Source organism: Condylura cristata, unplaced genomic scaffold (genome assembly GCF_000260355.1).
Source record: "Condylura cristata isolate star-nosed mole 26May11 unplaced genomic scaffold, ConCri1.0 scaffold00014, whole genome shotgun sequence".
Taxonomy (NCBI): domain Eukaryota; kingdom Metazoa; phylum Chordata; class Mammalia; order Eulipotyphla; family Talpidae; genus Condylura; species Condylura cristata.
In genome coordinates this window covers 50,807,381-50,818,031 of record NW_004567115.1, presented here as the reverse complement: position 1 = coordinate 50,818,031, position 10,651 = coordinate 50,807,381, and the positions used below count along the sequence as shown (strand labels likewise).

The window sequence follows — 10,651 nt, the reverse complement described above, 5'->3', positions numbered from 1 at the left end:
CTCTGGCCTGTACCCCAGTTTTATATGCATAAATACATAAATCTTAAAAAAAAAAAATCCAACAAGGCTTATATATGTGACCTGGTGGCTGTGTAGTGCCTTGGTTTCTACCGGCCTGCTCTTCTGGGAGCAGGGGGTGGAAGCGGGGGGACAGGGCAGGAACGGGCGCTTAAAATCACCGATACACCATAATCACCTCCAGAAGTCTCATCACCCAGCTCTGGGGCGGCCTCCCAAACGCAGCCACAGAAAGCCGTGAACACAGCCGTCAGAGATTCACTGCGACTCTCGGGGATGTCGGCAAGACAGGGGAACCCCAAGCCGAGCTTGTCAACTCACACTGCAAACCCGCGTCACACCGGCACTCGCTAGGGCAAATGCAGGAGAGGCGAGAGCTGTGTTCACAGGACGGCCTGGGAGGTCAGAGGCCACCCGAGTAGGTAATTCCCAAGGTGTGGAAGCAGCAGCCCGCTGGAGTGTACTTGCCAGACGCTCTCTGAGGAGCCAGCCTTGGCTGGCTGAGCGCTAAGGGTAGCTGGATGCAAGGGGGAAGAATTTGGATCTCCCTGGGAAGAGGAACCAGAGGACGCTGGGATCTTGCTGCAAAGCAAAACTCCCCTAGGCCTTTTGGGGTCACTTCTGTGCACTTTACTCCTCACGTCCTGACGCCTGGAAGTGGCAGTGGCGATTCCCTGTTTCCCCCGGATTCACACACGTTCAGGAAGCAGGGCTGCTCTGTTAGCAGCACTGTGACGCTCACGCACCTCCTCCGTGAAGCCCGCTCCTGAGTGCCTTCTGTACCTTCATCCACATGTTCACCCCAAAACTTAATGGGTAGCTACTGTGAGAGGAACAACTCACACCCAACTCCACCCTCATCTCCAGGATGCGATCTCAGGCACTGAGAACTACAACTCCCAGAATGCCATGAGCCTGACTTCCTGCATGGGGTCCCCTGGAAACAAGGGGTGGCGTTAAGCACCCAGGATTAGCTTGCATCTGAGCACATGTGTGCTCAGACCTTCTTGCTTGTCTGGCTTCAACTTGTACCCTGGTAGTGCAGGGAGGAGACTCATGGGGGAGAGACATAAAGGACACTTGGAAGAGACCCGTGGGGTAGACAGTTGTGGGGTGCTGCTCCCAGCCTCCGGCAGGGACAGTGGCACCGTCATGGTGAAGTGGTGTTTGGTTTTGTTTTGTTTTTAATTTTGAGTGTCTCCCTGTGCTGGCTCTCCGGGAGCCGCCTCATCCCTACGGAGGCCTGCCAGACGGTCCTCAGACTTGTGATAAGCTTTCAGGCGTCAGCTGTCCTGCTTCAGAAAGACCCTGTGTGATGGGGCACTTGCCCATGAGGAGAAGGGTCATATTGAAGTCTTAGGAGGAAACTATTACTGTAAGTACTTTCTACTCTCTCTGCAGAGCAATTCTATTAAAAGTCTTTCACAATAAAAATCTGTTTCCTTTGCCTTGGTGCTTTCAGATGTTAAAATCCTTTTAGAGCATGCACCTTTTAGCAGACTGGGGCCCCTGGGGGCCCCTCGGTCACATGCTAACAGCACTATTCTTATGCCCATCGCAGGGGAAGAAACTGGGAAAACATACTTATCCAAGTTTGCTGAACTCGGTAGGGATGGGTAGGCCCCACGGCTCCTGAAGGCCGTCTTGCTTGACTACCACCACCACCCCAGGGGGGAAACTTCAGCCTCACCAGGACCCCAGGTTCTAAGTCTGGGGGGGAGGATGTCATTGGTGAGCCTTACGTCACATGCCCGGGTGAGCCAGGAGAGCAATTCCGTGGAAGTTCAGGGTCTACCAAGAGGAAGGAGGATCCTGCTCCCCCATACTTCACAGCGTACACGTGTCAGTTACATTTCCCCAACTCAGCTCAAACAAGTCCCCAAAGGGCTGGCTTAAAGCAGGAGCCAACTTGCATGAAAAAATGCTCATCCTCACTTATCAGGGAATGAAAATCAAATCCACACTAGGATATCACCTCACCCCTGTGAGAACGGGGTCGAAACAAAAGAGCCAAAAAAAACAAGTGTTGGCGATAATGTGAAGACGAAGAAACCAACAGGAACATAGTTGAGGGGAATGTAGGCTGGTCCAGCCCCTGCAGAAATAATTTCTCAAAATACTAAAAGTAGATCTACCAGACAATCCAGCCATTCCCACCCAAAGAACACACAACAGACATTCAAAGGGCTATACGCACTTCTAGGTTCACCGCAACACAATTTACAAAACCAAACTACGGGAGCAACCTGAGTGCCCAGCAGCAGGGGGGTGGGCTCAGAGATGAGGCCTGCCTGCGAGATGGACACTACTCGGCCAGATACTAAAAAAACACAGCCTTGCCATTTGCAGCAATGTGGATGACACTGAAGGGGATGAAGCTCAGTGAAGGAAGTCAGGAGAGAGACAAGTACCAGATGATTCCATTCCGGTGTGGAGTATAAATAAAAGCAAGCAACAGACAAATCTAAACTGAAATCATGGAAATCTGATGGCAGAATGGAGTCAGATCCCCACCAGAAAGGGATGATGGGGTGGAGGAGAGGGGAGACTGGGAGGAGAGGACCCAATGGGTGGTCATGGAGGGCTATGGAGCCTTGGGATGTGAACCTGTACCCCCTTCAACCCTGTATCATGTTAGAGACCAGTGTGAGCAAAATAGAACAATACGGTCAACCAACCAACCAGTCATTGTTCTCCCACAGGTCTGCAGGCGGGAAGTCTCACCCGCAGGTGTGAGTAGTACTGCTCACCTCTGGCGGGTCTGAGAGAGAACCCATTTCTGCCTTTCTCCTGCCTCCTGACAGTCCCCAGGAACCCTCGGCCTTCTTTGGCTCCCAGACGCACCAGGCTCCGCCTCTGTCCCGACGTGGCCGGACCTGTGTCTACGTCCTTTTCTTCTTCTAAGGACATCCACCATATTGGATTTAGGACCCACCCTAATGCATCTGACCACATTTCACTTAATTACGTCCGCAAGACCCCGCCTCCAATGAGGACGTGTTCACAGGTGCCAGGAGCGAGGGCTTCAACACACCTCTTTAGGGAAACGTTCGCCACCCCCCAGCAGTGGGGATCTACCGACCTGGGAGGGAGCTTTGGAGGCAGGACAGCCAAAAACTTCACCAAGACCCAATGTGCCTCCACCACTGTGGGGCCTCCCTTTCATTTACTAATGAAATCATCTCAGAACAAAAGCTGGATATGCCAAAAGCAGTAAATAGCCTAGCGATCCTCTTTAGGACCCAACCAGATAGGAATGTTCAGGAAGGGAGAAGTGGGTATGTGAGTCGCAGAGCGAGACGGTTCCTCCCTCTGAAGCTATGGCCATCAGGAGAACGGGCCAGGCGCGAGGCTGCCACCCTGGTGCCCACAGGCATCTGCCAAATAGCTCTCTTTTTATCTTCAAAAAGAGGGAGCTTGGCCTGGAGGGGCCATAGGGGTTGGAAGATAAATGGAAATTTTTAACTGTGCGTGTGAGTTACCTAAGCCGTAATTTTTACTGAATCGGCATTCAGCAAAGGTTTGAAATGTACATGATTTACACCACAGGTCTGGTCTTTCGTGCTGCTTCTTGCATGTTCTCCTCTCAGAACAGACGACATCTCGAAGGCACAGCCCTCCCCTTCACACCCATGTCACTGCTTTTGAATAAATGAAAACACGAATGAGGAAAACCCAAGAATTAAAAAGCACATTTCTTTGCGGAACAGGGGCGGAGGTGATGGCCCAGCAGTCCTCGCTTTGACTCAGAAGCCCACGCCAGAGTCAAAGTTAAGGGCCTCCGGTCACCCTCCATCTGCTGGGCATGAACAGAAGTCTCGGCGACCTCCGAGGAGCAGAGCAGAAAGGCCACGACGCTAAGCAACTGTCACGCCCCACACTGCCCAGCGGGCACGCTCCGCACCGCACCCAGCCCAGCTGCACTGCTGGCGCTGTGTGTCCACGGGGCGCTGCTGGACCACAGCCACGAGGGCCCCGGCGTCCAGGCCCCCAGCTCTGGCCGTGTGCCTGCATTCTCCCGGCGCCCTCTCTGGTCCACCTCTGCTCCCTTCCTCTTCAGTCAGCGCAAGAAACAGCCAGCTCCTTTGTTCTCCCCAACTCCCTTCGCAAGTCTTCGCTCTTTCCTTGCTGCTACAGGATTTCCAGTGAGCGTCGCCGATAGCCCCCAGCCCTGGAGTCATCTCGATGGTGCCCACGTGAGCGTTTTTATTGAAAATGAGAAAAATACAAACATCAAGTGAAACTTGATTTCACGGGTTAAGGAAGTAAAATTTTCTTTTTAATTCCGTTAAATAGAAAAGGTCAAAGTTAGACATCCTGTTGCACAGCTAACAGTACAGGTGGTGTAGGAACACGTGCTAGGAGATCCGCGAGGAGGGCTCCCTCCTCCTGGGCTGGGTGGCCCCGAGGACCCCTCAGCCCCTCCCGGCTGGGCCCAGCCCCCACACTCAGCCGCTCCTGCGCCCAGACACGTCTCCCCACAGTGCGCCTTTCACCATTTCCCACCCAGACTCACCGACCTTCCACACTCCACCGACATTCCCAGGTCTCGCCTGGGTGAGCCAGCTGAGCGGGGTGTCTAGTGACACCCCACGGTGACAGCGAGGCCAGCATCAGTTTCAACCCTGCTGCTTCAGCGGCCCCACCTTCTCCTTCGACGCCCGCCCAGCCCCACCAGGCGGCCGTCCCTTCTTGACCGCCTCCTCCCCGAGTGCCTGTCGACGTGGCCGGCCACTGCGCGTGGCCTTGCACGCCCTGTTATCGCTGCTTCGTGGGGGCAGCTGCGGAGGGCAGGTCCCGCTTGCCAGCCAGATGGGAGAAGGTCCTGGGAGAGCAGAAAGTTCCTTTCCACGGGGCAGCAGCCAGCTAGCCCGTATAGCCAGCCCAGATCTGTAACAGGATGACTCACACGAGGAGGCCAGACAGCGCTTGATCCAAACTTTTAGAGAGAAGCCATATTTTTTTCATGCGTCCAGTAACCACGGGCCACATGCCTGCCAGGTGCCAAGCTCTGCAGTTGCTGGCAAAGTGGGAAAGGGAGCAACACACGGCCGGCCCTGGCCGTGGGGGACAGGGGACACACACGTAGGTCATCATGCCACCACGTGGCCACGACTGCCACACCGTCAGCGAGATTCGCTCTAGAAAGGATCTGGAGGGTGACGGACAAGGGAGGGCTCTGGAAGGCCGCCTGGGTCCGCAGTGTGATGTGAGCTGTGGGGTGCGGAGCGGACCACGCAGCACTGAAGGGAGTCTGGGGGGGCCCCGGTGGTGTGCGACGGGGTGCGCGGGAGAAGGGAGGGCGCCGGGAAGCCCAGGACATCACCCACAGGCCGGAGAGGCACTGGAGAGAGCAGCCACAGGCCAGGCTTGCTTTCAGCAGATTAAGAAGCGAAGACAAGCCCAGCGTCGCCCGCATGCCTGGGGGCCTAGGTGGGCGGCCTGGCCCGGGGCCCCTGCAGAAGGGCCATGGGGAAGAGAAAGAAGTACAGACGAGGAGAGCAAGGGGAGGGGCAGATCTTAGAAATATTCAGGGGTAAAATTAATACTATTTTCTGACCAACCGGCTTACACATTCCAGTGTCGAACGAAAATAGTTTAGGGATTAACTACTCAAGGAGAAGTTCATTATCTACTTTCAAGTGACCCACCTCATTTCTCGGTTGCATTGCGGTGGCGCCCGGAGCTCCCCTGCCCCCAGGCACCCCACTTCACACCGTCTCCCCGAGCCCCCAGCCCTGGCCTGTGGACAGGCCGGGACGGTGCCCCCGAGAAGCCCTCATCAGCACGCGGCACCAGCGGCCTCGGGTCAAGCACGTGCGGGTGTCCGATCTGGCGCCTGACCCCGGGGTTGCCAGTTTACGCCCGAGTAGCTCCGAGGGTGCATGGACGATACGGTTTTTAGACAACACGCTCGTGTTCCTTCTCTTCCAAATAAAGTCTTCCCAAGAGTGGAAAAGAGATGGAACTAGCGAGAGAGGTGAGCTCACATAAGCACATTCATGTTCTCCTGGGAAATAAAGAATAAAGCCATTCACCGCCAAGCGTGATATCGCTCCCTCACTTCCCCTCGGTGATGAAAGGCGTCAGCACAGGTAGTTTCAAATTAAAACTCGGCTGGAGCAGCCAGGCCGGACACGGGTTTCTGCAGAGCGGGGAGAGGAGGCGACAGGATGCTGTTGACTCACATTTGCCTACGATTAAAACTTGCCAGGTCTCATCTGTCCTCTCCTCCACCTGTGATTCTGCTCACCGAGGAGGCAGACTTCTGCGTCCACGTCACAGGTGACAGGACATAGCGCGGTCCAGCGAGCCCTCCTCCCACATGGCCTGCACACACCGGCACAAGGCCAGCGAGCAGAGCGGCTCAGAGGCCCTGTGATCATGCGTCACGCAGCGGCCACGGCGCCGGGATCTGTCCTGGAAGTGGTGACCACAGCCTGCCAGGCCAGCCCACGGGCAGGAGGCAGGTCGTGTTACTTACAGAAACAGCTGGGTCCTGGCCGACCCAGATTAGAACCTCCAGGGTCCACCCCGCACTCCCACAAAACACTCAGGTTTCGTAAAGTAACAGAACATAGGGACATGGGGCCCAGAATCAGTTTCTATGAGATGAAAGCTACTGAACTAATCGAGGCGTGCACTGGGCACGCCTTCCCGCTGGTTCTGAGTCCTGTCACCAGACAGCCGTGATGGAAATTTTCTTCAGCTGTCAGTGGGGGCTGTTTTATCTTTCTTTTCAAATCCTTCAAAGTAGTAGTATTAAAGATGTCTTTTCATTGTCCTTTAGGATGAGTGTGGTGACTTTTAGGGTGTCTCTATCACAACAGCACCTTTGAGAAACCTGCCCGATAGAACCTTGATGGCGGAAAAGTTACTTTCCAATCTTGCTGAATAGAGCGCTCCCAGAGGAATATAAAGACTCTGCCTGGGCCAAAGGAGGATGAGGAGAATGAAAAGATGGAGTTGTAAGGGAGAAGGATCTGAGGGCTTCATCCACCAAGGGTCACGGGGCCTCACAAGTCAGTGCGGGAGGCCCAGACACCTGCCGTCCCCCCCAAGCACGTCCTGACAACGATACAGGCACCTCCCTCTTCGTGGGAGTTTCGCTTTTATCTTTAGTTCATTCAGATCACCATTCCTGGTGTTAGAAAACGGGGAAGAATGAACAACAGCGGTTCACCTCGCCCCTTTCCTTCTTCAGATGACGCATGCATGTTTTAGGGTTCACTTTGACTTGTACAGAAGGTGAGATCTTACCCTTCGGCCCAGACACAGCCACGGGGAAATTAACAATCACGATGAACCAGCTAACTTTTGGCCTGTGAACATGCTGGTGGTCGGGGGAGGTGAGCCTTAGGGTTACTTAAGTGGTGGTAGCTGCGGGGGGAGTTGACCGGTCATGGGAGGGGTGGCCTGCGAGGGGTGGCCTGCGTATAGACAGAGCAGACCTGGCCTCAGGACCCTTGTGTGCCTGGAGGATGGGGAGAGGGGAGGGGGGAGAGGCTAAAGCCCAGGCCTGTGGCTGTTTCAACCTGGTAATGACTTCTCGGTGGAGAAGAGACAGTCTGAGGGCTGTCTCCTAATAAAGTTAGCAGGAAAAGCCACAACTCTACTTTAATGACCAGAGTTAAGCCTGTAAGACAGAGGTCGCGGTGGGAGCCAACCAAGCTGAAAGACTGCTGTTAGGATTTGCAAGGCGCTCTCCTGCCCCAACGTTTTTGAAAAAGTGATTCACCCCATATTTTTAGGAATGATTACTGGGGGTGGATTTCTTCACCTGAAGATGCTTGACATTATTCAGTACCTTCCTCAAAAGGCTTTCTTGCCCTTTAAGCCAACAGCGAAAACTTTGGACCGGCAAGAAGTCTAACAACACCTCCATGCTAGAAGACCAGACAGTAAAACACGGGCTGTCTCCTCTGCTTCCAGGCTGCTTTACTTTCTGTTTCACTTGTTGCAAAAGCTATTTGTACCCAGTGGCCACCCACATAAGTGGATTCCCTTACTTTTCTTAAGAGGAAGAGAACTTCTTGTCAATGATCTCAAAGCTTCCATACACGATCCATTCCCATCAACGCTCAGATTCGAAAAGGAAATAGATAAGATAGCCCCAAGACCCAAAGGAGAGTCTACCTTCTCCCAACGTCCATTGCACCTGTCTTTATAGCTGCTATTTCCTTCCACCTGCACTAACACCTTGTTTTGCATGCATTAGCTAGCATTTGACTTAAAGAACTAGCCACCCTCCTTCCCTGGACAAACCCTGACCACATGCCTCCTTGGGAACCTAGCAAGGAACTTCGGTGGTGGCGGGGGGAAGCGTGGGTCGTGGCCTCAGTGATGAATGAATGACAGACTTTTCTTCTCACACCTTGTGGGTTTCTTCTCTCACTAGTAACCTAACATCTAATCTGCATAGAAAACTACCACCTAGAAACAGCTTACCCATCAACATGGTCCTTAGCATTTGCAGTTCAAGAAGCAAAATAAAAGAATCAAATCAAATGAAAAACTTCTTCCTCAAGCCCTCAAAAGTGCCTGCAGCACTGGCAAGAGCAGAGAAGTTTTTTGTTTGTTTTTTTACAAAGAATGAAAATGTGCCTGTAATGAAGCTGTGTCAAGGCAGATCAAAATAGACTCATGGCTATGTGTCTGAAATCACCGAAGAGCCTTGCAGGTTTGTGGAAGAACTGGCCACTTCCTCTCCTCCAGCTCACTCTTGGTATCAGGACTGGGGGCTTGGGGGCGGGGGGCTGAAAAGAGGGGTTCTAGTCAGAGAGGAAGGAAGGTGTTCAAGCCCTGTGCTCTGTGAAACCTGGAGTTACCTAAACACCCATGCAGACAGGGGTTATGCACACATGTGTTCAAGGTTAGCTTAGGTTGTAGGTGTGTTTTAAAATACACTGTCAGGAGCGTGAAGGATACAGCAAGCACAGCTGTGACTGACTCTTCAAGTACAAACTGAACTTGGACTTCCTTGGCAAATCTGGCTTTCCATGAAAGAAGCAAGCAAGGAGCCTTACTGCCAAAACAGTCCAACATCCTATGTCACCAGATTTGGCAATGAAAAGATGCTTATTTTATGTAGGTTTTACATTCTTGGAAATGGCCACAAGACATGTTCAAAGCAACACTGGCCCAGTGTGGCTGGTTTTGGAGAAAAGACAGTAAGACTATAGAATATGAAGTAGCAACCGCAGCTACAAGCAATCAGGGCTTAGAATGATCTGGTCTGGTGTGTGGTTTCCAACAGAATCTGCGCTTCCGTTACCTCGGGTTTAGGCAGAGGATTAATTCTCGCAGAATGAAAGCAAGTAAACAATCCCTGGTGTGTGCACACCGTTCAGGCAAATGGTCACAAACAGGGAGGAGGAAGCGGGCCCTAGGATCATCCTCCTCTGGCATTTCCTCCAGGATTTCATCCCGGGCGCCGAGTCACAGCCCAGCCACCCGGCCTATTTCCAAAGGGACCCGGCTCCTTCGGAAACGCTCCCTCGCCTCTTTCCCGAGCCTTCGTTCCACGCTTGTCTGTCCTTCCTGTCCACATGCACACACGCCCTGCAGCCTCCATGCCACCTACAGCGACATGTGTGGAGCCCACGCCGGATCACGGGGGGGGCTTGCAAGCCGCAGACACACCACAGCCCGCAGATCGCATTCAAGGAGCGCCAACAGTTCTCCGCGAGCACCCCAGCCGAGCCGGCCGGATGCCGGGCTGCGCCCACACTCCAGCCCTCCAGAACGGGGCAGGGAACCTGTTCCCATGTCAGGCGGGGGGAGGGGCGGTTTAAATACCCACTAGGAGATCTGGTGCCAGCGCTGGAGCCTGGCAGCCGGGTACGGCGGGCGACGCGGGACGCAGGCTCTCCACAAAGCGGAGGCTGCTGCTGCACCAGCTTGCAGTCTTTTACCCTCCTGCAGCCCCGGCGCCCGGCGCGCGCCCCTCCCGGATTTTACCTAACTAATCGCTCTGCAACCCCATATTGCGAGGGCCTGCTGTGGATCTTGCGGAGGTACAAAATGGTGGCTGGGAGCTAATTTCGCCCCCTGCTCTCCCCCTAAGTTATCGCTTCCATCACCGCCCGTCCCCCCAGCTCTGCACCCGCAGCGGAGCGGGCCTGGGGGCAGGAGACCGCGGGGACCAACCTGATGTCACGTAGCCCCGCGAAGCCTGGGGCGCGAAGGCCGCGGGGAAGCGCTTGTGCAGGCGGTAGTCCTTCTCGCTGCGGGACCTCAAGCGGTCCGAGGCCCGGTCCGAGAAATCCGAGCTAGGCCAGGCTCGCCGCAAGGTTGTGCTCCGGGTCTTCTTCATGGTGGGGAGGGCGACCTGCGCCCCGATCCTGGGGCCTCAGCGCCGGGGCGCAGCGCGCTGCTTCATCCGTCTAGGGCGGGCACGACCCTGGCGGGCGCTGCGCACATTTTCCCAGCCCCTCCTCGTCGGCGTCTACACCGCCAGCGGCGGGTCCGGCCCTCCCCACGCCCCCACACCCCCCCACGGCGAAGGCTCCGATTTTACACACGTCCCACAATGCATTACACTTCATTTGCAATCCGCCGGCTTATAGCTTCCAGATTCCTGGGGGGAAAGGCACGTTAGGAGGCTCCCCGGCCGGCCGGGAGGAGGCGGGGA

The 10,651-nt window shown here is 54.7% G+C and overlaps 1 protein-coding gene across 1 annotated transcript in view; it reads right to left on the bottom strand.

The window, feature by feature from the left end:
- Window positions 1-10,495, bottom strand: part of STOX2 (storkhead box 2) — a 98,260-nt gene extending 87,765 nt beyond the window's left edge. Inside the window, exon 1 of the mRNA XM_004682419.2 lies at window positions 10,168-10,495. Coding sequence (XP_004682476.1) covers window positions 10,168-10,333 — 166 coding nt within the window. The 5' untranslated portion in view covers window positions 10,334-10,495. The remainder of the gene's footprint in view (window positions 1-10,167) is intronic.
- Between the last annotated feature and the right edge of the window lie 156 nt (window positions 10,496-10,651).